Source organism: Harmonia axyridis, chromosome 3 (assembly GCF_914767665.1).
Source record: "Harmonia axyridis chromosome 3, icHarAxyr1.1, whole genome shotgun sequence".
Taxonomy (NCBI): domain Eukaryota; kingdom Metazoa; phylum Arthropoda; class Insecta; order Coleoptera; family Coccinellidae; genus Harmonia; species Harmonia axyridis.
Window position 1 is genome coordinate 7,698,942 of NC_059503.1, and position 24,740 is coordinate 7,723,681.

General features: G+C 38.4%; 6 protein-coding genes across 6 annotated transcripts; 2 read left to right on the forward strand and 4 right to left on the reverse strand.

The window, feature by feature from the left end:
• The first annotated feature begins 7,116 nt into the window (after positions 1-7,116).
• Positions 7,117-8,165, forward strand: LOC123676095 (venom allergen 5-like). Its single transcript, XM_045611791.1, has one exon. It carries the CDS (start codon positions 7,158-7,160, stop codon positions 8,148-8,150), a length of 993 nt encoding a protein of 330 aa, XP_045467747.1. The 5' UTR covers positions 7,117-7,157; the 3' UTR covers positions 8,151-8,165.
• A 399-nt stretch (positions 8,166-8,564) lies between these two features.
• On the forward strand, positions 8,565-9,574 carry LOC123676097 (cysteine-rich secretory protein 2-like). The gene has a single exon (XM_045611793.1). It carries the CDS (start codon positions 8,629-8,631, stop codon positions 9,550-9,552), a length of 924 nt encoding a protein of 307 aa, XP_045467749.1. The 5' UTR covers positions 8,565-8,628; the 3' UTR covers positions 9,553-9,574.
• Positions 9,575-9,775: 201 nt separating this feature from the next.
• LOC123677136 lies at positions 9,776-17,528 on the reverse strand. The gene is made up of 5 exons (XM_045613648.1): positions 15,250-17,528; positions 13,858-13,972; positions 13,464-13,810; positions 11,193-11,792; positions 9,776-10,740 (listed from the first exon to the last, which is right to left on the reverse strand). Exons 1-5 carry the CDS (start codon positions 17,451-17,453, stop codon positions 9,813-9,815), a joined length of 4,194 nt encoding a protein of 1,397 aa, XP_045469604.1. The 5' UTR covers positions 17,454-17,528; the 3' UTR covers positions 9,776-9,812.
• A 26-nt stretch (positions 17,529-17,554) lies between these two features.
• LOC123676096 (histone-lysine N-methyltransferase 2D-like) lies at positions 17,555-19,759 on the reverse strand. The gene has a single exon (XM_045611792.1). It carries the CDS (start codon positions 19,706-19,708, stop codon positions 17,573-17,575), a length of 2,136 nt encoding a protein of 711 aa, XP_045467748.1. The 5' UTR covers positions 19,709-19,759; the 3' UTR covers positions 17,555-17,572.
• A 285-nt stretch (positions 19,760-20,044) lies between these two features.
• Positions 20,045-21,557, reverse strand: LOC123676098 (cysteine-rich secretory protein LCCL domain-containing 2-like). Its single transcript, XM_045611794.1, has one exon. It carries the CDS (start codon positions 21,526-21,528, stop codon positions 20,491-20,493), a length of 1,038 nt encoding a protein of 345 aa, XP_045467750.1. The 5' UTR covers positions 21,529-21,557; the 3' UTR covers positions 20,045-20,490.
• A 139-nt stretch (positions 21,558-21,696) lies between these two features.
• LOC123676099 (proline-rich extensin-like protein EPR1) lies at positions 21,697-24,154 on the reverse strand. The gene has a single exon (XM_045611795.1). The coding sequence runs from the start codon at positions 24,073-24,075 to the stop codon at positions 21,775-21,777; it is 2,301 nt and encodes a 766-aa protein (XP_045467751.1). The 5' UTR covers positions 24,076-24,154; the 3' UTR covers positions 21,697-21,774.
• Between the last annotated feature and the right edge of the window lie 586 nt (positions 24,155-24,740).

A 24,740-nucleotide genomic window follows, 5' to 3' on the forward strand; every position in this document is an offset into this window, starting at 1 on the left:
TTGAAATATTTCTGATAAACTTCGATGAAGAAAATAAATCACAAATCTGTGCATATAAACAGGTTAAAACAAAAAAATAAAATTAATCAGTATTTATGTGCATATAAAATATATCTGTAATAACCTTTGTGCTATCTGAGTAGATCTGCATTGTAGAAATCGAAGGAATTCGTTATCGAAAAACTGCATTTCTGAGTAGCCTAAGCTTTATTGTATCAATATATGACTACGAAGTGAAATGTTCAGAGCATATTCCATAATTTCAGAGATTCTCTCCTGTAAATCTCATTCCTAGTTTTCTGGCCAAACTTTTGATCTGCAAAAATAAAAACATAATATTCAAAGCACACACACTGGTATGAAGATTTACAACTTACTTGTTCATATTTCTTGGAAAGTATTACATTTTTGCTACTTCCTCTTCTCCACAGACGAAACGAAAATTAATTAATTATGAATAAAAATTATTGACAACTTTTAAATTTCTGACAGAGGATGCACGTCAATTTTTATTCCGTGTTAAGATGCATAGAATGAATCTTATTCCTTGTTGCCAAAATAGTTTGGAGCACGTATATTGAAGATCATAGATTGCACTTTCGCCATATAAGAAATAAGAGAGAGTGGGCCTTTTTCTTGAAATGGTAGTAAATATTTTCAGATTTGGCAATGCCAACAGAAACGTAAGCAGTGTCTCTACTGGTGCCTTTCATGACCGGAACAAAGATAGATTTATGCGATCTAGAATGATATAAACAAAGATAGATGACGAAGGCAAAATCCGATAAATTAAGTGAAGGAGTTGACAGTCTCATTGGTTGTCTCTGCTAAGATGTCTAAAAACCAGGTGTATGGACTGATTAGCTTTTGTTTTGCCAATTTTGAGAATATTAGTTGAGCTTCGTTATGTCAACTGTAGGTAGCGCTATCAACAAATTAAGATTCTTGTTATTTATTATTTACGAGTTTTGTGCCATTATATACCTATATGTATATCTTTCATTATAGTTTGCACGATCATACTCGGTTACACGTCGCTTTTGATTGGTCAGTATCGGGTTTTAATTAATGTATTCAATAAAATCAACGGAAATGACAAGTATGACATTGCGGCGCCGCCACGAACTAAAACTTATATTTTCAATTTGGTCGAATGTCATTGCATTCAAAATTTGACGAGTGCATTCACCATGTTTTTAGACATCTTAGTCTCTGCCTACGGCTTAAGTTGAAATCGATGTCTATCAAATCACAGAAATGAAAGTGGATAAATAAATTCATAGTTTTCATGCAAGTAAATGAAATGACGTTACATAGCAGTTGCCTTTGAATTATTTTGTGCAGCCCCTCATAAAGTGTCCCAAGTAAATATCAACGAATTTTGAATTCTCATAAAACTGACAGCCGAGTTAATTGTATCGTTAATTCACCCTGTATAACTCACATATTGATGATTGAACAATGAGGATATGATTCCGAATATGTGTGAATACGTCACTGAAAGCCAGGACCGACTTCGTAATCAGCACTTCTGGAAACTTTGCAGCCACTCAATTATCAGATTTTCCTCCCCCCCTTGTTGCTTGTCCCTGAGTCAAGTTTAGAAATGAAATTTGCATCACGGGTAAAGTGGTGAAATTCGACGGTCGTCAACGATGAGTGGCGAATTTCATTCGAACGTAATTTGTTTATACACACGAACTAGCAGAAGACACGAAACATGCAGGGCATCTTGGTATTCAAGACACACGATTTCATTCTCTATGCCGAAAGTCTACGTGAGTCCTGGATATTAGTTTTTGTCACACTTCAGGACCGGGCGAGGCGAAATGTGAGAGTTTTCGTAAGTGATATCATAAGGGCATCTAACTTTTCCAGAAAAAATTGAAAAAACACGTTGTTGAGTAATATTTCAACAAAAAGCATGAGTGCTGGTGGCAACAAAAATCTTAGTCGAAGACGAGGTTTCTTGCACCTATTCGAATGCTTTTTGTTGAGAAAATATTACTTTGCATTGTGTTTCTTCGTTTTTTTCGTCAGGAAAAAGTAAATACCCGAATGAAATTTGACAAGACCGTTTCATAAGACCATAAATGCTTTTCATAAGTAATTGCACAAGTGCATCAAAATTACCGATAATTTTGCATGACAGCGTGTTGTCATAAAAACTGCATGAGTCCATTTTCATTTTCAGAAAGAGCCCGACACCGAAGATGGAGGGCTGGAATGCGAAATTATCCGGTCATTTTGATGCACGAGTGTAATTCGGGGGAATATTTCCCGAATAAACTGTTACATCACTTGTCAAACTGATGTAGAATGGAATTGCCATAGATTCGAACTGTGTAAGATGCATAGAAACTATGCATCTATGAACAGAACAATTATCGCAGTGCTGTTTCGCTTCCTACAATGCAATTATCGTAAGTAATTACACAAGTGCATCAAAATTACCAATAATTTTGCATGACAGCGTGTTGTCATAAAAACTGCATGAGTTCATTTTCATTTTTGGAGAAAGAGCCCGATACCGAAGGTGGAGGGAAACAAAAACAAAAGAAGGTGGCCAAAAATGAATACTACACTTGTCAGTTTCTCAGAAAAATAGACCGAGAATGGGGTATCAGATTTTGTCTATCTCCTCTGGTTTAAAAGTTGTAGTGCTAAAACATCGAAATTTGCCCACCCTGTACAAAGGGAATACTTTTCAACTTCATTCCTAAAACGTCTGGTTTGGCAGCTATGGAAGCCTAACGCACTATTGCAGGACCCTGTAAATCGTATCTTGCAAACCATTCGAGGTGATTGTACGATTTTTTTCCAGTGAATTCCCGAAAAAGTTTCGAGTCTTTTGCAAATTGACGGATCACTCTACCGGTGGTCCGAAAGACACTGCAATTTTTGAAACATGGCCTTTAAAAAATATCCATAAGTCCATCTATTCAAACGGCATGTTCTGATTTTGTTTTGCTTGTCGGACAGCCTAACGAGTAGTCTTCATTTTAGTTGTACCTAAAATGAATAGTTTCCAAAATGCTTCACATTTCATGTTTTGGAGGGTCTAGCAGTTTCAAAGAGAAAATTACTCAACTATATCCATTAAATATTTATTGAAACAGTTTCCATCTCTTAGGATCCGCCCAATATCAAATTCGATATCCACATATCAAATCAAATTTTGAATACAAACATCATTATTGTTAATTAGCCAATCAACACATTATCATTATGATTATTCCATCAATACCATTCCCATTAATTAATACATGTACCAGCCCATGTACGGCCAAGTCCAACATTGAAACAGTGTCAAATTACCGATTGAACCTGAGTGATGTTTTCGACCAATAATGGTCACCAAGTTGGGCCAGACCATCCATCAAGGTACAAGCATAATTGGACAACTAACTTGATTCTATTCACGATCTCCGCTTGTGTGAAACATGCCCCGTTCTCCTATATCTTACACCACCAACTAGCTACAGATAGGTCACGAACTCTCTATTATAACAGTTTCGGTATATAATAACCCGCTTTGAATTTAAACAACAAAACATAAAATCTCGGGTCCAATATCAGAGAGGAGATTGAGCCAATTGAATAATGGGGAAAATATAACCGAAACTCTGTGTTCCCTTTATGTCTCCTGGTTCCAGAATTGGACATTAATTTATGGCCGATAAAGATGGTACGTTTGATGGAAATGGCCGCATGATTGTGTACAGTTTTCATTTTTGCTCGGTTGTGACTGACCTCGATATGCGGTTTCTCTTAGAGAGGAATGGGTGAAGGATATCGAAGTTTCTGGTAACTGCACTGGAGTGAAAATGCTACCCTTAAGGGAATATCACGAAATGCAAAGAGAACTTTTGGTCATACGGATCTTATTTTGAAGGAGAGACAACTTATCTTAGATACTAAAATTCACCAAAAGAAATCTCGAGTTATAAAACAATTTCGCACTCGCCGAGTCGAAAAAAATTTGGCATCAATAAAGCAATGATTGCCAAGGTTAAAGCTATTTTTTAAAAGACGAATCTTCTTATAGAAAAGGTATTGAAGATGGTTATGTTAGGGAATAAATCGAATTCTTATAATGAAATGCCTTTTTACTGTTTAGACTTATTGGGTAAAGTGTTAGCAGTGATTCAACTAATGATAGGCTTCGTTGATAAAGTTCGAAAGTTTAAGCAATATTTACTTTCCTTCGCTGTATTTTGTTACTTTACCTTTTAGTCCAGCGGTGAGTCAGTTTCATCTCAAACTCGAGAGTGTCGGCAGATCATTATTTCTAGACATCTTAGAATTACATAGGCATGTAAAATCTGGTTATACATTTATGATTCAAAGTATTGTCCATCGCTGGTCACTAATTCCTCCCATCTTTCGGGCAGCAAACGAATCCCGTGTTAAAAAAAACTGGTCATCTTGGAAACGATCCACGAATCGATCCAATTTTTTTCCTTATAAGACCGGATATGCTGGTCAGTTAGGCCGTGTTTCATTGATCGAAACAAGTGATAGTCCGAGGAAGCAACGCCTGGAGAATACAGCGGGTGGGTAGGTTTCCAACTATGTCTTGAGCACTTTCGCAATATGGGGTCGAGAATTGTAATGCTGTAAAATCACTTTATCATCTCTCACGTGGTATTCAAGCCGTTTGTCTTCCAATGCTTGGCTCAAACACATTAATTGCGTTCGATAACCATCGCCTGTGATTGCTTCAATCAGTTATAACAACTCATAATACACTACGCCGAGCTAGTCCCACCAAATACTGAGCATGACCTTGGAACCGTATGGAATATTCGGTTTGGCCATCGACGTGGAAGCATAGTCGGGATATCCCCATGATTTTTTTGCGCTTGAGATTATCGTATTGAACCCATTTTTCGTCTCCAGTCACAATGCTATGCAGAAATCCCTTTCGTCTTTGCCTTGAAAGCAGCTGTTCGCAAGCAAATAAACGCCGTTCAACATCTCTCGGCTAAAAGTCGTACGGCACCCAATTTCCTTGTTTCTGATGGCTTTTAGGCGTTTTGAAATGGCTTGTTGCGTCACTTCCAATGATCCTGCGATTTCTTGTTGCGTTTGACACGCGTCTTGATCAATTAATGCCTCCAATTCTGCGTCTTCGGAAACCTTCTCTCTTCACCGCCATGCTGGTCGACGTCAAAATCACCGTTCCTACAGCATATTCTTTCACTAGTAGCGGCCTCGCCTTATGTATTTTAGAGCATTTGATGAGCCTTAGCCGCAGATTTCTTCAGATTCAATTAGATATAATTTTTTTGAGACTAAACATGGCTCCTTTACTGGTAAAAAAGCCCATAAGGAATCGAAAACAATGCAAGTTATATCAAACCATCCTGTTCACTGTTCAGCGTGGTCTATCAAAATATCTCTGAAAGCATTCGACATCAAAAGTGAAGAAGTTTTATAGGCACTATACAGTTCCATACACTGAAAGTAATTTTATAGAACCACAATTGAACCCTGTGGAACCCCAACGACCATATATCACCCCACTATCGTCGTGGTAAACCAAAAACATTCAACCACCAAAAAATTTCAACCACTCAGATCTAATTTTTTTTGTCATTCAATCCACAAACGAATCCTCAGAATTAGTTCCCATTAAGCCTTCCTCCCACCCCCTGAATAGATCGCCCTTATCATCATTATCGCATTAATCGCAGAAACGTCGCTCGTATTTCAATTTGATAGATTAAACGAAAAATATTCGGTTTTATGGCCTCCATCCAGTCGACTGAATGCGAAGTTATAAATTCGAAGTTCCGGACTAATTTATGTGACGCAACATACGCTGAAAATGCTGGAAAATAATTTTTCCGGCTTTGACAAACAAGGTGATCAACTATCGTATGAATTATTCTGGTGAAACGTTGAAGGTTCCATTGTGGGGATGCAGAAGGATCCATCTTAGGTAAGATTCAATGGAGCTCCGATAGAAATTGAGATATTGAATTGAATAATATCGCGTTTGATTGGAATGAGAAATGGATTTTCTTGAATTCAGCTGAATTTTTGATATCTTGTTGTACTTAATGGGCTAATCAAAAATGTCTGTAGATAAAAAGCTCAGAAACAGGGCCGGCGTTAGGGTGAAACAGTGAAGCGACTGTTTCAGGCGCCTCTTTTCGATGGGCGGCAATTTAGCCCAGTTTGTGGCCGTCCTTTCATATTTCTGAAAAAATATAGCCTCGACTCTTAAAAGCAACATGAGGTTGGTCCGCTTTGCTGCATTTATCAACATTCCGTGTAAGAAAAATCTCCAAACCGTCTTTACTAAGCCGTCTATTCAATAAATAACACATGGCAACCCAACCAATATAAGCATCATTTCCTATTACCATAATTGAATGAGGGATGGAATGTATTTCACAAAGACGAAAAACAACACTTCGAATTACGTGGACGTTGTTTTCACATTCAACATATGGAAAATAACTACGATTCTGAATTTGAAACTGATAAATGCTAAATGTTTTCAGCGGAACATATGTTTTAATCCCATTTAGTTTTCGAAGCTTTGCATGCCTCACCGCCCTTTGTATCTTGTGGTGTGAAAGGTAATCTTTCATCGATCGTATTTGATCGATTGTGAATGTGAGAATCAGATATATTACTTACGCATTGTTCATCGGAGTCGAAGAAATCCAGGAATTCCTCGTCGATCTTGAAAATTAATGATTTTTATGCTCGGAATTGGAAGGTGTTGATGTGAACGATGTTAAGTTCCGACAAGCGGAACGTATCACACAAGCAAAGAAACAAAAAAGAGTCCTGGCCGTTTTCTTGTGATTTAACACCTTACGACTCATTCTTTCAGAACCACGTAAGAGATAAGATCTATGCCAATGCTCCACAATCGATTTGAGACCTTGAAGATAGTATTTGTGAAGTTACAATTGCTAATTGGTCGTGGAAAATTTTCTCAAAAAGTACTTATATCAAAATAAAAACTTTTATTGCAAAAAAATTCTTGTTCAATTACTTGTGACACACCCTATATCTTCCTTGATGAGCTATAGAGTTATTTAATGATAGATTGACATTTTCAAACATCCATTGGGTTCTGTGCACCACTTCAAATTGAAAGATCTGTCATCAACCGTGACATTCAACACCATGCAATGCATCAATTCATATTTCTTCTTCTCACCTTCTCCCACGTAACATTTAACCTGAAATCAACCGAACCCAAACTTATGAAGCCAGACTTTGCACCCTACTGTGTCACCAGAGACATCTGTTGGCCTGATTGCGAATGTACAATATCCACAAGTTGCGAAATAATTCCGATGTCCAAACGTACGAAAGAGAAAGTACTGAAATTTATGAACCAAAAGAGAGAAATGCAGGCCAGTGGTGAACCAGCACCTGCAGGTATGCCCATGCTCACCTACAATCACCAACTGGAGGAAGTGTCAAAATGTTGGGCAGCCAAGTGTGAGAATCTATACTCTGAATGTTTCCAAACTGAAAGGTTCGCTGAGACTTCCCAGAGTGTCGGTCAGATTACTTTAGATGAAAACGTCGATCCTGGACCTAATCTTTGGCTAAAGATGATTGATATTTGGTTTAGCGAATCCATTTCTTTGAGTCATGAAACACTTACTAATTTTCCTGCTGGAAGACTTGGTGAAAGAATTCATAATTTTGCCCAGATGGTTAGCGATAGGGTTCTTTATGTAGGCTGCAGTTGGAGTGTTAAAGGCAGCACTGTTACCTTCGTTTGTACCTTTGGACCTAGAGGACCAACTCAAGGCGAAGCCATATACAGGGCCGGTGAAATATGTACAGGATGTTTGAAAGGTTACATCTGTAACTTCCAGAAACCATTTCGGGGTCTATGTAAAAGAGTTCAACCAGAAACAGAGATAATAGTTACTACCTTAGAAATAACAACGGAAACAGCGATAGCAAAAAAAGTACCACTTGAAGACCATACAAAATCATCCTCTAAATTGTTTAAAGCTACTGTACATGACCCAGACACAGACAAAGAGGTTGATTTTACCATTCTGTGGCTATTTGCTCTAGGGTTGATTCTTCTGGTTCTGATATGCGTTATTGTTTTTGTTTTGTATTATGTACTTAGATTGAGTACAATTACGTCCTGCTGATTGTTTTAAAAACTACAAGTATTTCCATTGTGATCTTTTCAGTTTATGAGTTTTATATCAAAATGAAAAAAATCAGTACAGCAAATTCGACTTATTTGTTATGGAACAAAAAAAATTAAGGAATGATTTGCACATTATTACAAGTAATCACTTCTCTCGATTTCAAAATAATATGATGACATGTTGAAAATCCAACAAAGAGGTCTGAGGGCCAGTTGCACCATTTGCCTAAACATTGATTAAAGACTTAAACGTTGATTACTCTATGATTTCTCAAGAGAAATAAGAAATGAGTCAATGTTTAAAGTTTAATAAATGTGTAGACAAATGGTGCAACTGGCCCTGAGCCCTAAAAAAGAAAAGTTTCCATGATTAAAAATTTAAAATAATATCCTGTTCTATGTACTAGATAAAAACTTCTAAAAAGACAAATCTAGTCAATGTGACAAGCCATCAAAACAACTCTGTACACTATGAAATGCAATTTATTTTGTTCATCTCACTTTTCTGGTTCACCTACGTGAGTTCAAAATTCAAAAAACCCAGTTTTTCACCATATTGTCTAACCAGAAGCCTCTGTAAATCAGCCTGCAATTGTAGTGCTACTCCTAACTGCACGTTGCTCGACTTAAACAAGGACTTCAGAGAAAAAATAACGTTTTATATCAATCAAATCCGAGAAATTCAAACGAGAGCTGAACCACAACCTTCTGGCTTAAGAATGCTCGAATACGACGAACAACTTGAGGAATTATCTTCTTGTTGGGTTTCAAAATGTGAGATCGAATATTCAGACTGTTTCTATAGTCCACGATACAGTGTGACCTCACAGACTGTTGGATATTCAACGAGAAAAGAGCCTAGTTTGAATTTATGGTACGAGATAATAAACACATGGCTTGATGAGATAAGGAAATTAAATGTCGATATGCTGTTGAGTTTCCCTGCAGGAGAGAAAGGACTAAATATCCACAATTTTGCTCAACTTCTCAGTGACAAAGTATGTCACGTAGGTTGCTCTTGGAGTGTATCACCTAATTTTGTCTTATTAGTTTGCACTTTTGGACCAAGTGGTCCCCTGCAAAGCCAGCCAATCTACAAAACAGGAATCCCTTGCAGTGGATGTCCACCTGGATATGAATGTGATAAAGAGAAACCCTTCGAACATCTGTGCAAGAACAACCATCAAAGGTCTTCATCGTCCAGGTTGTCTTCATTAGCGAAAAATTATATTTCTTCAAGAGATACGAAAGCACCTGGCAATAAGAAGAAAGATAACAAAAAGAATACCTTTGCAAATAATCCTTTAGCTGGAATTTATTTCGGACTAATATTACTTCTGGGTGCTGTCGTTGTTATTTTCATTTTAGGCTTTGCGTGCTATTGTATATGTTGCGTATGAATCAGAAAAATTGGAACTAAAAGTTTGATTTTTTGGAATATTAGTTTAGCAATATTCGAAAAAAAAGAGTATTTGAGGGTTTCTGAACAATTAAATAGTTCTACCAGAATTTTTATGATATTTTGGAGTACCATTTCAGATTGAGATATAATTAGTTAATCAAACATATGTACAAATTTTAGTAATTCCAAGACAATATTGGCATAAAAAAACCCTTTCGAAATATCTATAACATTCTATAATATATTCTTTTAGATCAACTACCAATACATAATATAATAAGCAACTAAAAATACTAATGATAAAAAAATACAAAATACAATACCTACAATAATAATAGTTAGAACTACTGAGATTATTTTCGTTTTCTTTACTTTATTACGAGCTGATCTAGCATCGGTTAAGTTCATCCGCTTATATTTCGAGAGTGTTGCGTTAGATTCATGAGCCAAGTTGAGCTTACACAAATTAGAGAATGGCTTTTCGTAATTGCAAGCATATCCTTTGGGGCATCTTGAACATTTTCGTCCCACTTTGTATATCTCTTCTCCATCTAAGGGCCCTCTTGGTGCATATGTACATATAAAAGTAATGATGTCATTCGATGTACTCCAAGCACAACCAACGAACAGAACTTTATCGCTCAAGATTTGAGCTAAATTGTGGAATTTGAAACCAACATCATTGCTAGGGATCTTAACGAGGGCACTTGTATTAAAACTGTCTATTCCTTTAGACCAAAAACTTATAAGATCCTGCCAAAGGTCTATTGTTGGATATTTTCCTTTCATAGACCTCTGACCACTTGTCTGCGAAGAATCGGGAAAATTTGGTGTCCTCAAGCAGTCAGTGACACCGTTGTCACAAAAAGCAGCCCAACACATTGACAGTTCTTCCAAATTAAGATCGTACTGGAGAATAGATAATCCGGAAGGTTGATGTTTTCTATTGCCTTGGCTGTTTCTAACTTGATTAAGAGAAAATAGAATCTTTGACCTAATTTCGTTGTCCATAGGTAGAATCGTGCAAGAATTTGACACTCTACATTCACAAATAATACTGCACATTACATCACCCATTACACAGTAAGGTTCGAAACTTGGTTTCATTGTATATTGAGCAAAGTTTCTTCTGAAGAATATAAGCAAACCAATAAGGAAGTGTAAAACCCGAAGCATCTCATAGTGACTTTAATGAAAGCAAGCATCATTCAGAATATCTCTATGTTTTTCTGTCAAATCTCTGTGAATGCTAATACTTTTCTTTTTCTTTCGATACATTTACAGGTTTTAGTTATGATGTATGGTAGCATATCTCTAACAACCAAATGAAAATTGCCAGCAATAACGCAACTACGAAAGTAATATTTTCAATTTATTATTCTTATCATCTAAACGACACAAATATAATAAAAAATAAAACCACCAACCATAATAATAACAACAGTAATCAATATTATAGTTATAGCCATTGTCATTGCTGTAAGAAATTGTTTATCGCCTTTTTCTTCCTTTTTGGCTTTGGCATTACCCTTAGTCGGACCTCTAGGTATGATCTCTGTTACTTCTGGATTTCGTCCTCTTTTGATTATTAAAGGCTTACACAAATTCATGAAGGGCTTTTTATAATTGCATTCGTACCCAGCTGGACATTGGGAGCATGATACGCCAGTTTTGCAAATGTAATCGCCTTGGGAGGGTCCCTTTGGTGCGAAGGTACATACGTATACAATAGAATTATTGTAGAGTGCCCAGGCACAACCAATGTATTGTATCTTGTCACTGAGAAGCTGAGCGTAGTTGTACATCTCTTCACCTTTCTCGCCTTCAGGTAAACTGGTCATTATTTCTGCATTCAGAATATCTACACCACCAAGCCATTTAACCAACATATTGTTCCATAAGACTATAGGCGTATCGCCTTTTCTGAGTGGCATTAGACCAACACTTTGCGAGGTTTCGTTAAAAAGGGGTGTTGCAAAACAGTCGGAATGATCGTATATACATTGTGAAGCCCAACACATCGAAATTTCTTCTAACTGGAGATCATACTGTAGGATAGGAATTCCAGAAGGTGTTGGGTCTCCTTTACTTTCAATATCCCTCAAGTCGTTCATGAAATACACGATGTGATTTCTGACACTGTCTTCCATTTGAAGGACTGTGCAATTGACTCTGGTATAACAAGAGCAATCGATTTTACAGATGTCTTTGGAGGAACAATAAGGGACAAAGGAGGGCCTGAAGAATGCATGCACCAAGTTCAATTCATTTATAAAAGTTGAATGGATTAGGTGCAAAAATAAAACCAAAAGCATCTCATATTGGCAATTGTGAAGAATGTCAGGATGACACTCGGTTTACTATGAACTTTTTGGCTCTGTGATGCTGGTGATGATAAAAATCTTTGATTTCATGTTCATGGCACTCTCCTTTTGAACAACATGATGGCTACAGTATTTGTATGAACAACAGTGATTTCTTGTAATTATAAGTTATCATTTCTAAAGATAAATCTCTTAAAGTGTTCAAGGAAAGAACTTAACCCCGTCCCCCTGAAGTTATAACAGTTTTTGTCTCAGAATGTATGTGATTTCTACCACAATGGTTCTAAAGATGGTATATATTTTAATATCAATTTATGAATTTTTAATGATATTAATATGTTTCCCACATGTTTCCAGATATTTTGGGTTAAAGAGAAAATATAGGAAATCATGCAGTGAAATTTGCAAGACTTGTTAGTTGGTCATGAAACTAGGATACATGAATAAATTATTCCTTTCATTCAAAGGAAATCCCATGATGTCTTCCTATCAGCTGTTCATCTTGCTTAACCACAGAGTACACTTTCCATATTCTTGGAGAAAAACACTCAAGTCAATCATATTGTGACAGACAACCAAAATCTGCCATGTCTGTCTAATAAACGTTTACACAGTTGCAATATGAGATGCTTATTTTTCTCTACGTAATCCTCCTAGGTATCCTCCTCTTCCAATACTCCAGCTCCAGCAAGTATTTCATGAAACCCAGTTTCCCAAATTACTGTGACTCGAAAGCTAAATGCAAGCCAGCTTGTAACTGCGAATTATACCCAAATTGCTCATTGCTTTCAATGGATGAAACGGTGAGGAAGACTATACTCTTCTACCATAACCAGATTCGTGATATACAGAGTGCTGGCGATCCTCAACCTAGCGGTATGCCAATGCTTCAGTATGATATGCAACTAGAAGAGATCTCTAAATGTTGGGCAGCCAGGTGTGATAATGAATATTCGGTGTGCTTCAAGTCTCCCAGATTTCGGGAAACATCTCAATCTGTGGGTGGTTTGATCCTCGAGGGAGAAGAATCTCCTAACGTCTTTCTATGGCTTCAGATGATGAGCTACTGGTTAGGACAGGCGGAAGTTGTATCAGCTAAGGCCATCCACAGTTTGCCAGCAGATCAAAAGCACGAAAGTATGCATAATTTTGCCCAATTGATGAGTGATACCGTGTTGTCAGTTGGTTGCGCTTGGAGTATTCTTACAACGGATAATTGGTTGATTTTCGTTTGTACATACGGTCCAAGAGGACCTTTAGAGGGAGAATCGATATATAGGACGGGATATCCTTGTTCTCACTGTCCTGAAGATTACGCTTGTGATTATGTCAAACCTTTCGAGAGACTTTGCAAACCAAGCACAGAAATACCTAAACCTCCAGCATCGTTTTCACCGCCTAAAAAGGAACCTGAACAGCAGAGGCATGAAGAGCAGGGATATTCGATTTCAAGCAATGATCAAATGCCACCTCATCATCAAGGATCAAATCGAACTCTCAATGAGCAGCCAACATCAGTTCTGTTCACAAATCCTACTGTCAGTTATCCAGTTCATAAAACAGAAATCCTACCAGAACAGAGTACTGCTCCAACGCTTCCTCAACTACCTCCAGAATACAAGGTGCAGGAGTTCTCACAACCTCCTGCCATACCTCCCATGCCGCATCGACCAACATTCCATCAAGACGTACCTCCACCTCCTGTGCCAGCACCTCCATTGTTGCCAGTACCTCCATTGTTAACTTCTTCAGCGCCCCAACAGTTTCTTCAATATATACCACAACCTCCACCACTTCCAAGAATTCCGAAACCATTTTTCCAGCCTGCAGATCCCTACATGCCACATTATCCGCCATATCCTCCACCGTATCCTCCTCCGCCTCAATTTCAGCCTCCACTATCTCTACCCCCACCTCAATTTCAGCCTCCACCTTCTATACCCCCACCACCCCAAGAAATGTACGATCAGGATTTTTACCAATCCCGACAAAGGCCTCCCATTATTCCACCCCCTCCCACTGAGAGGACTTTTGATACGCAACCTCATTACGAGCAAGATGTTTCCTCTTATAGATTCCTCAGTGAGTATGGTCCTATTCGTGGTTATTCTAATATAAGTCCTCCTATCCCTCAACCTCCTTTTATTGATCAACCTTCACCATATTTCCCACGTCCTGAAGCTTCTATGAATAACCCACCGCCAAATTATGATAACAGAAGATCCTACTATCCCGGGTTGAGCCCTTACTTCAGATCTGAAGTGGGCATGCAAACTTCGTCATCTGTACCTCAACCTCCTCCTCAAATCCCATCTCCGCAGTCTCCTCAAACAATCATTCTACCACACGCAGAGCCTCTTCCCCCTCCTATGTCATATTTTCCACCACAACCTCCTCCTTTGCCTCGAGAAAGCTCTGAAACAAATGATAATGTGCCACCTCCAGTACCTCGAGCACCCACTCTACAACAGCCTCCTATACCTCCACCTCCAATGCAGGACACGCCACAGGCTCGCAAGAAACCAGAAGCCACTCAATATTCTTACTCTGTTTTACCTTACGATAGTTCGAGCAATCCCAATTCCGTCTCTCAAACACCATTCTTTTATCCACTGCCACCTTCTAGAAGTGATATAAATGCTAGAGGGAGAAGAAAAAAAGAGAGCAATTATACGCATGGTCTCTTTCAAAAGAGCTCCATCTCAGTGATTATTCTGAGTGGTGTATTTGTTTTAGCCTTTATGTGAGTATTTTATATCATTGTATAGATCAGGTATTGTTAATGGCCAAGATGGTGAAGAGCATGTAAATTAGATGAAATAATTCAAAACGAAACATGGTAGTATACTGAATAAGAAAAATAATTATAATATGTTAAATATATGTTTTAGTGAATATGAATTTCATTTTGTATAAAGTCATTAGCTGAATTTCATTCATACCCAATGAGTTATATTAAGAATTCAGTTTGAATGCTCTCTTCAAATGCAGAATAAAAATGTTAATAACTCACCATAATCTATAATCTCATTTCTAAAACAACAAGGATCCAAAGCTCCAATATGTTCAATATACTTCTCAAATTAAGCACTGAAATTCAGAGATTAGCAGATATTAACTGGACGTTAACCGAACTTAAGAAGAAGTAGTATTACACATAGAAGTAAAAGAAAAGGAGACAACCTCTTCATTCATTGTACTTGCTTAGTCAGTTCAGGAAGAGCGAGGTTAGAAGAAGTATGAAAAAATTCAGAAATATTGTTCACTAAACTTTATTGAACCAAAAAATTAATCTCGGTAACAGTGCAATGAAGCAAACAAGAAAATTTTCTACTTACATCACTATAAATGATCACATTTGTTACTACTACGCACAAATAGTAGTCATTCTCAAGGTATACATTATCAAAAAAAAGAGACCTAATCCTACAATTAAAAAAACCAGTCCAACACACAAAAATGTCACTAAGGGCAAAGTAGAATTCTCTTCTTCCTTAGAATCACTATCAGCATTCCCCCCACTCTTCTTCTTGCCTAAATCATCCGTCACTGGAGTTGAACTTGGTTCTACTATATCAACAGTTATCAGAGATGGAGAATAAGTTGAAGATCCTTGTGGTAAAACTGGTTCACGGGATATGGGTGGTTGTTGTGAAGTGAAAGGAGTTGGACTTGGTTCTATCATATCATGTGTTATCGGTGGAAAGTATGTTATTGGTGATGGTGGTGGGAAGTATGTTATTGGTGACGGAGAATGAGTCAAAGCTCCTTGTGTGGGTGGTTGTGGTGAAGGATTGAATGGTTTCGAAAACCCTGTATTTTTATCAAATGTAGTAGGAGGTGTTAGACTTGGTTTTACCATATCATTAGTTATTGGTGACGGAGAATAAGTCAAAGCTCCTTGTGGTGGAATTGGTTCAAGGTGTGTAGGTGGTTGTGGTGGAGGATATAAAGGTTTCAAAACCCCTGTATTTTTATCAACTGAACAAGGAGTTGTTAGGCCTGGTTTTACCATATCATTAGTTATTGGTGATGGAGAATAAGTCAAAGCTCCTTGTGGTGAAATTGGTTCAAGGTGAGTAGGTGGTTGTGGTGGAGGATATAGGGGCTTCGAAACTCCTGAATCTCTTTCGAATTGAGGGGGAGGAGGAAGAGGGGGAGGTAGAGGAAGAACTCGATATACTGATCCTGGCTCTGAAAATTCATGATACTTCTTTGTTGGGAAATAAAGGGAACTCAATGTGGTTATGACCTTCGGTAAATGAGGTTTTGGTAAAAGAGGTCTTTTTTGAGGTGAAGCCGGTTCTGTGTTCAGATTAGGCTGCTGAGAATCCCAATAAATAAAATTATGGCTTTTTTTTGGTGTTGTGTGATATGACTCTTCCAAAACCCTAGGATCGAAAAGAGAGGGTTTATCTATTTGATGCGGAAACGTTTGCAAAAAAGGAGGAATGTCTGGAGGAGTAGTTGTCAAAAAAAATATGTGATAATCATTTCGTTCATTTTGATAGGTACTCTGAAAAGATGGCGGAAGCATTGGCTGTGTTAAATAAGAGATGGTTGTTGATGTTATTGTTGCTGTTGTTGATGTTATTGTTGGTGCCGATGTTAATGCTGATGTGGGTGTTTCTGATATTGTTGTGATGGGGGTATCAATTTTCATTGATTCAGAAGATGATTTTTCTTCAACTGTATGGTCTATGTAATCACCTCCAGACTTATATGAGGGAATTATCGAAATCTTTTCCGTAGTTTTTCCAGTGCTCCGAGTTGAAGGTGATCTTGTTCTTTCTCTGGTTGTCGATGACTTAGTAGTTACTTGCACTTTTTTCACTGTTACCTCTTTTTTTCTCTTACACAGCCGTTTGAATGGTTTCAGATTATCGCAGTAGTAGTTTTCAGGACACATCGAACAGAAGTTACCAATTTTATAAATCCTTTCTGTTGGATTAGGACCTCTTGGTCCGTAAGTGCAGACAAAAGTCAATAAATTATCCGTGATACTCCAAGCACAACCAATGTAAAGGATTTGATCGCTCATCACCTGCGCAAAATTATGAACGAATTCATATTTCTTTCCTATTGGTAGTGAATTGAATGATTCGACTGAAATGGAGCTCGCCTGTTTGAGCCAATAGCTCATCATGTGCATCCACAGGAATGTACTGGGAGTCTCTCCACCTTCTAAAATAAATTGTACAACTGACTGAGACGTCTCGTTGAATTTTGGCGTCATGAAGCAGTCGGAATATTCGTTGCTACACCGTCCTGCCCAACAGTTGGATATCATTTCAAGCTCGTTATCGTACTCCAAAATTGTCAAACCTGCAGCCTGTGGCTCACCTGTACTCTGGATATCACGGATTTGGTTATGATAATATAAAATACTGTTCCTTGTTGTCTCGTCCATTGGAAGGAGGGAACAGTTCGGATGAACTTCGCAGATGCATATACTCTTACACTTGATCTTAAGGGAGCAGTAAGGGTTGAATTTCGGTCTGAGAGTATTATTAGTAGCCAGGGTATAACTATAGGGAAAAAGTAAAACCAGCAAAGTTTGATAGACCAGGAGCATCTCATATTGTACTACATGAAAAAAATCTTCTCTGATGATTCACGTCAGAGTCAAAGGTGACAGCTCTACTATTTTATGTTCATCCACAAAATTAAATTGAATTCAAATTGTTACAATTTTTACTCAAATACTTTAATAATTTTTATAAATATCAAGGTTGAAATCAATATTTTGCATGAAGAGTGGACTTTACTTGAATTTTCAACATTAGATCTAGGTGGACTCTTGCTGACGGCAGATCTAGGAGAAAGCAAAACAGGATTTGTAGGCAGCATTGATGTCGAAGATTGATCTACCAATTGAACTTGTGTTTGAGGGGATTGAGGTTGCTGAGGTGGTGAAGGATAAAAAAAAGATGTAGATTTTTCCACTGATCGACTCGCAGGTAATTGCTCTAGTTCTGGGCCATTTTTCGATTTGTCAAAAATATTCTGAGTATTCATTTCTGGATAATACTGCTGATCAATTGGTTGTGTTGGTTGACTTGAAGGTACTCCGTCAAGTTTAGGTTGCTCTTGTAAATCACCAACGAGAGATGCTGGGTATCCTGAGGATGTAAAATTGCGAAGTTGATCCTCCCTAGCAGATTCCTGAATTGGAAGATATAATGGCTCCATCTGGGAAGGTTGAGTATCCAGTTCTCTTGCGAGATGAAATGAACTATTCTTATCGCCCATGAACGGTGAAGGATTTGAACGGATTGGTTGAATCGGATTCAATAACAACGCAGACGACATCATGCTCGAATGTGGTTTCTTGCGAAGAGGTACTAAGGGAGAATAATCACGTGGTAACTTCATTTCACTCATCGGTTGCATTATCGGACTTCTTCCTCCGGGATAAATAGGAAATATGAAAGGAGGTAATTTTTTGTCCGTGAAGGGTTGTTCTATTCTTTCAGTAGGAAATGTATCCTCAAAATATGTACCTGGATATACTGGAGTAATTGGAGGGCTCCCTTGAGGATATACTCCTTGATATTGGAAGGGTCTGCTACTTGATGAGAGCTGTGAAAATGGTCTTGGTAAATATTCAGGAGTTACAGTGAGTGCTTCTTGATTGAATAGAGTTGATTCTGTGCAATCAGATGGATCCATACAAGTTTTTCCAGGAATTGGTGGAGGTAAAGGAGGCGCATTTGGATCTTTCTGAATAAAAATCGTTGTTGGTGGAACTGTTGTCGGAGGTAAAGTTGGTGGAACTGTTGATGGCTGCATAGTTGGGGGTGCTATAGTTGGAGGTGCTATAGTTGGAGGAGCTATAGTTGGAAGAGCAATAGTTGGAGGTGCTATAGTTGGCGGTAACGTTGGAGGTAATATAAGTGGTGACGAAGATGGAGGTACCATTGGTACTGGTAGACTTGGAGGTATTTCTGGTGACGATGAAGGTAAAGGTGAAGATGATGTTGAAGGTGAAGATATTGTCGTCAGCGGTAGAGTTGGAGGTGGTGCCGGCATCGTTGTTGGCGGTTTTGGAGGAGGAGAAGGAGGTGTTCCTTCACTTGTTGACGTCATATTTTCAAAAACTCCCCCTCCTTCCTTGCACAATTTCTGGAAGGGTTTAGTACCGTCGCAACCATAACCTTCCGGACATGTAGTACAAGGTTTTCCTCGTTTATAAATCGGTTCACCATACACAGGCCCTCTGGGACCATAAGTACACACGAATATCAAAGAATCGTTTGAATGGCTCCAAGAACAACCGACGAATCTTATATTATCGCCTAATAATTGAGCATAGTTATGCATTTTATCGCCTTTTTCACCACCAGGCATGGAATCTATGACATCAACTGATATTGATTTCGTCTCTTCAACCCAGAAACTCAAAATCTGCACCCAATAGAAACTAATAGGTTTTGGTTCACCTTCAATGAGCAACTGGACTACCGATTGTGAAGTTTCATTGAATCTTGTTGTCCTGAAGCAAGTGGAGTACTCGTTGTCACATCTTAATGCCCAACATTTTGATAAGTCTTCCAGCTGCGTGTCATACTGCAACAGCGTCATGCCAGAAGGTTCAGGTTCACCATTCGTCTGTATTTGCCGTATCTGATTGTGATAGTATAAAATGCTTTTTCTGATGGATTCGTCCATAGGTAGTAGGGTGCAGTTTTTTGTTATTTCACAGCTACAGACTGTCCGGCATCGGTAATCCTTGAAGATGCAGTAGGGGGAAAATTCCGGTTTCATGTATTTATCAGGATGATAGGCATGGCAGAGCAGGGGAAAAATTGTGAAAAGAAAAAAAAGCATTTGATATCGTTCACATGACAGTTTGTCTTCGATACAAAATTGAATCACAGAATAAATGACAGAATTCCTAGAATTCTGAGCATTTTCTGGTAGAAAGAGTAGGTTATTTCCAAGATGCATAGAATATAATATGATATCATTATAGTATATCAAGAATCGAGAACGGGAAGGATATTTAACAGATCGAAGACAAAAGTTTCTAGGAGGACCGCATCGACGACTCCAATTATTGTCTAAGATCGGTAGTCCATAACATTCGAGATACTTGAAACGTTTTTTGCACGATAGACACACTTTTTACTTAACTTACAAAATTCTCAAAAAAAAATTGTGACAATAATTAACTCCGCTTTGCTGAGAAAATATTTCATACTACGGAATGTAGCGAATTTAAAAGACAAATGTTGAATTCAGCAGCAGTTTCTGCGAATTCAGCTACTTCTCAGGCCAGCGGTATTCCATCAGCAAATTGTACTCTCACTTGCAATATCAAATGAATTAAATTCAAACTGTTTGTGAATTATTCCAATGAATATTTCGTCATTCTCACTTACAGTTCGCTGAACAGTAAGTAATTCACTAACAGTTCTATTTATCTTAACAACCAGTAATAATAATCTACCGATTAACATTTGAATCTCACTACATGTTAAAAATTGAGGAAATAAAATATCAACAAAATGTGTTTCATATAAACATTCGCCTTATTTTCTACACCATGTATTATTTGCATCTTGGTTATACCATTAAAATAATGACGAGCTGAAATTCTTCTATATATTTTATTTATACCTACGACATCCAAATCCATGAGTAAAAATACAAACAGCAGAAATGGCACAAATAAGTGCTAGAATCAACAATGTAACCATAACACCAACTATCAACCCATCTTTGTGTGATTTCTCACTTCCTTCCTTATCCTTATTATCATTCGATCTTTTTTGCGGTAGTTTAAATAAGGTTGATGATTCAATAACTGAAAGAGGAATATATGGAAGAGGGGCAGAATGTAAATCAGGCTTTTCTGGTAATACAACTCCTTCAGTACTTTGTACTGTAATTGGTGTTAATGTAGATTCTATCTCTTTCTGTATTGTTGTTAATCTTGTTTGTTTTAATATCGGCTTGCATAATTTAGGGAAAGGTTCCATGTTATCACAAGCATACTTTTCTGGACACATTGAACAAATAGGTCCTGTTTTGTAAACAAGGTCCTCTTCTTTCCCACCACTTGGACCATAAGTACATACAAAAGTCAGACGTCTGTTAGACGACACACTCCAAGCACAACCTACAGATAGTACACGATCACTAACGATCTGAGCTAAGTTATGAGAAAATCTATGAATTTTCACTAACTCCATGTCTCGAACCATATTATTGAGTTCTTGCATCCAAGTTATTAGTTCTGGAGTTTGTCCTCTTCCCAAAATAATTTGTATAATCGATTGAGAGGTAGAAGAGTAGTTATGGGTTAGAAAACAATCAGAATATTCATTGAGACATTTTGAAGCCCAACATTCAGAAATTTGTTCTAAAGATTTGTCGTATTTCAATAAAGTCATCCCACTAGGTTGTGGTTGATATTGGGCCATCTGTTCCCTTATTTGATTATGATAATATAACATTGAACTCCTTATGGAATCGTCCATCAATAGAACACTGCAGTTCTGGTAGTTTTCACATAAGCAATCTTCATGGCAGTAACTAATGTTGGAACAAAATGGAAATAAATTTGGTAAAACGAACACATGAGAATATAATATTTGTTTGCCAAGTAATAAACTTAATATTACGATATCAAGAACTGAGTGCATTTCATATTCGTCAATATGAAAAATTCTGACAGCAAATGTCTCTCAAATTAACCTATAACTTTCAATTATTCGATGATATGTCACGTCGGAAAAAATATAATACTCACATTATATTATTGCTGCAATTCAATATCAATAGGGTGATTGAACAATGAGAGACTAATCAAATAATCTTCAAAATTTATTTTATGTAATACAGGGATAATAACGATGAAAGTTGTCTAAAGAATTTGTAGGAATAATATTCTAGTCTATGAAAGGTGGTATTCTTGGAGGAGGTACAGGTTGCACAAATTGATGAGGAAAAACTTGATGTGGTACACTTGGCAACATTGGTGGTCTCACAGGTGACTCCATTGGAGGTTGAGGAAGATGAGGTGGTCTTCTGTATGGGTTTTGTGGTACCCTCGGTATTGAATGTGGTTTTGCATTAGGTTCTGGTGGAATATGTGGTGGTGCTGGTGCAGTGTGTCCATACGTATGAAGGGATTGAGGGTGTTTCGCTGCTTGGTGTGGAGGTAAACGTGGAGGTGGTTGAGGTGATTGATAACTTCGAGGTAATGGTGGAGGCTGTGGAGGATAATACATTTGTGTCTGTGAGTTCATTGAGGGAGGCTGGGGTGGAATGTACGTATCTTCAACTGTTGTTGGTTGAGGAGGAGGTGGAGGCATTTTAACCATACGTTCACTCATCGAGTATCCCGTTGGAGCAACTTGTCTGGAATACGGTTGTCTCATTGGACATTGAGGTCGGTGCATGACTCTATATGTTGGTTGGAACATCATTGGAGGCGTTCTTGGCGGATAGGGTGGGGGATCTGGTGAAATGGGAAGATAATGAACATTTGTACAAGGTGGAGGGGGAACATTTGATGGTAACTGTGAAGGACGAGATACTGCTTGTGGAAGTACAGGTGGAGCATTGGGAGGTTGTTGTGGAAGAACAGGTGGAGCATTGAGTGGCTGTTGTGGAACAGGTGGGCCTCTAGGTACTGCTTGTTGTAGAACGGGTGGCCCTCTAGGTACAGATTGTGGTAATACTGGAGGAACACCCACAGGGGGAGATATCACAGGCGGAGCTATTACAGGTGGAACATTAGGTACTGTTTGTGGTAACATTGGCGGAGCCCCCGCAGGAGGAGATAATACAGGGGGAGCTATTACAGGTGGAGCATTGGCTATTGTTTGTGGTAACATTGGCGGAGCACCCGCAGGAGGAGATAATACAGGGGGAGCTATTACAGGTGGAGCATTGGCTACTGTTTGTGGTAACATTGGCGGAGCACCCGCAGGAGGAGATAATACAGGGGGAGCTATTACAGGTGGAACATTGGATACTGTTTGTGGTAACATTGGCGGAGCACCTGCAGGAGAAGAATATACAGGGGGACCTAATACAGGGGGAGCTATTACAGGTGGAACATTGGGTGCTGTTTGTGGTAATACTGGCGGAGAAGTCACAGGTGGTGGAGCAAAAGCTGGTTGAGACATTGAAGGTGGAGCCATCATGGGTGGAGTCACCGGAGCGGTAGGTGCAGCTTGTGGTTGTGTATAAGGATCATTGGACATTCGTTGAGGTGCCAATGGTTGCAGACGAGGGGGTGTATCCATTGGAAATTGAGTTGAGGGCATCATTGGTGGAAGCTGAGCCGCAGGAACAATTACGGGTTGTAATTGATAGGGTGGTAGACTTGGAGGATTTGTATCAACTCTTATTGTAGTCTGCGGTGGTTTAGGCGGTGGTAGCGGTGGTTGCACTGGTGGAGTTTGAGGTGGTACAGGTGGAGGACTGGGAGGTGTTGGAACAGGTTGAGGCAATTCTCCTTCTTTGCATAATCTAGAGAAGGGTTTCACATAATCACATGCATAATTCTCGGGACAAAGTGTGCAAAGTCTTCCAATTCTGAAAATGGCTTCTCCCTGAGCTGGTCCTCTCGGGCCATAAGTACACACAAATGTAACCTGTGATGGACTTTTACTCCAAGCACAACCCACGAACCGTACACGATCACTGAGTATTTGTGCGAAGTTGTGGATTTTTTCACCTTCTGCTCCTGCAGGCATATCGCTCAAAGTTTCTGCTGATATAACCGAGGCTTGTCCCAGCCAAAAGTTCATTATTTGTATCAAGGAGGCAATGTTCGCCTCCTCACCTTCTGCTATCGGCGTTTGCGCGACGGCCTGAGATGTTTCGTTAAAACGTGGTGTAATGAAACATTCAGAATGATTTTCGGCACATTTGGCCGCCCAGCATCTTGATATCTCTTCCAAATCTTCGTCATACTGCAGCATTGTCATTCCTCCTGGTATTGGCTCCCCATTGCTCTGAATGTCCCTTATTTGGTTATGATAATTGACTATACTTTTTCTCGCTGATTCGTCCAATTCTAACACTTCACAATTTTCAATCGTTTCGCAACCACAAGCTGGTTTACATCTATCTCGTGTTGTACAGTAAGGAACATAGTTAGGTTTAACTATACTTTTTGCAGAAACATAGCCTAAAATCGACCATGTCAGTGCCGTGTAGAGAAAGATTGGTCGCATTTGCTCTTAAAAATATTGCATTCACTTCATGAAAGACAATTTTGATTGACTGTTAAATTTAACATCATTCGACGAGATGTCATTGATTCTCTGTTCTCCTTTCAAATCTTTTTTAGAGTTTTTTAGCCTCAGCACAATTGGTCGATGAGAGATAGATATTCTCTAAAAACGAAAAGAACTGTAGAATTGAGTTTCGACAAGTATATTTCAAATCCTGAGTACATCATGACGAAAGGACTTCAAATCACAACACTGTCATATCACCTTAGGGTAATGAGTTACTGAGAACTATAATCACCTCAGTATTGTGAAAGCATTCTATTTACTTCAACTGTTTTTGTCGAGTGGTTATTTAAGAGAAAAAAAATCGCAGACACTTATTACCAAAAATGTACACGCCTTTAAATTCACATAATATAATATTTGACGAGTATGTTTTTGTGGATTGTTCATTTGAAATTCTATTTCACCCAATTATCAAGAAAACCTCTCAAATCCTACATTCAGGAAGAACCCTTGAATTGATGAGGGACTGATTACAAAAATACTTCATAATGATTATTCCTGATGCATGGGTTCCATAAAAATTCGAAGAGTACTGTCTTGGCTTCAACAGCTTATGAGTTTTCATATCCAGAAGGATGGAAACAACTGAAATCGACCCT

Excerpts from the sequence above, each read along its gene's own strand:
- LOC123676095 (XM_045611791.1), top strand. The coding sequence starts at position 7,158 with ATGCATCAATTCATATTTCTTCTTCTCACCTTCTCCCACGTAACATTT.
- LOC123676097 (XM_045611793.1), top strand. The coding sequence starts at position 8,629 with ATGCAATTTATTTTGTTCATCTCACTTTTCTGGTTCACCTACGTGAGT.
- LOC123677136 (XM_045613648.1), bottom strand. The coding sequence starts at position 17,453 with ATGCTCCTGGTCTATCAAACTTTGCTGGTTTTACTTTTTCCCTATAGT. Across the intron at positions 13,973-15,249 it reads AGAATGACTACTATTTGTGC|GACCATACTCACTGAGGAAT; the intron begins GTAGTAGTAACA and ends AACCACGAATAG. Across the intron at positions 10,741-11,192 it reads TGCTCCCAATGTCCAGCTGG|TCACTATGAGATGCTTCGGG; the intron begins GTACGAATGCAA and ends CTTTCATTAAAG.
- LOC123676096 (XM_045611792.1), bottom strand. The coding sequence starts at position 19,708 with ATGCTTTTTTTTCTTTTCACAATTTTTCCCCTGCTCTGCCATGCCTAT.
- LOC123676098 (XM_045611794.1), bottom strand. The coding sequence starts at position 21,528 with ATGCACTCAGTTCTTGATATCGTAATATTAAGTTTATTACTTGGCAAA.
- LOC123676099 (XM_045611795.1), bottom strand. The coding sequence starts at position 24,075 with ATGCGACCAATCTTTCTCTACACGGCACTGACATGGTCGATTTTAGGC.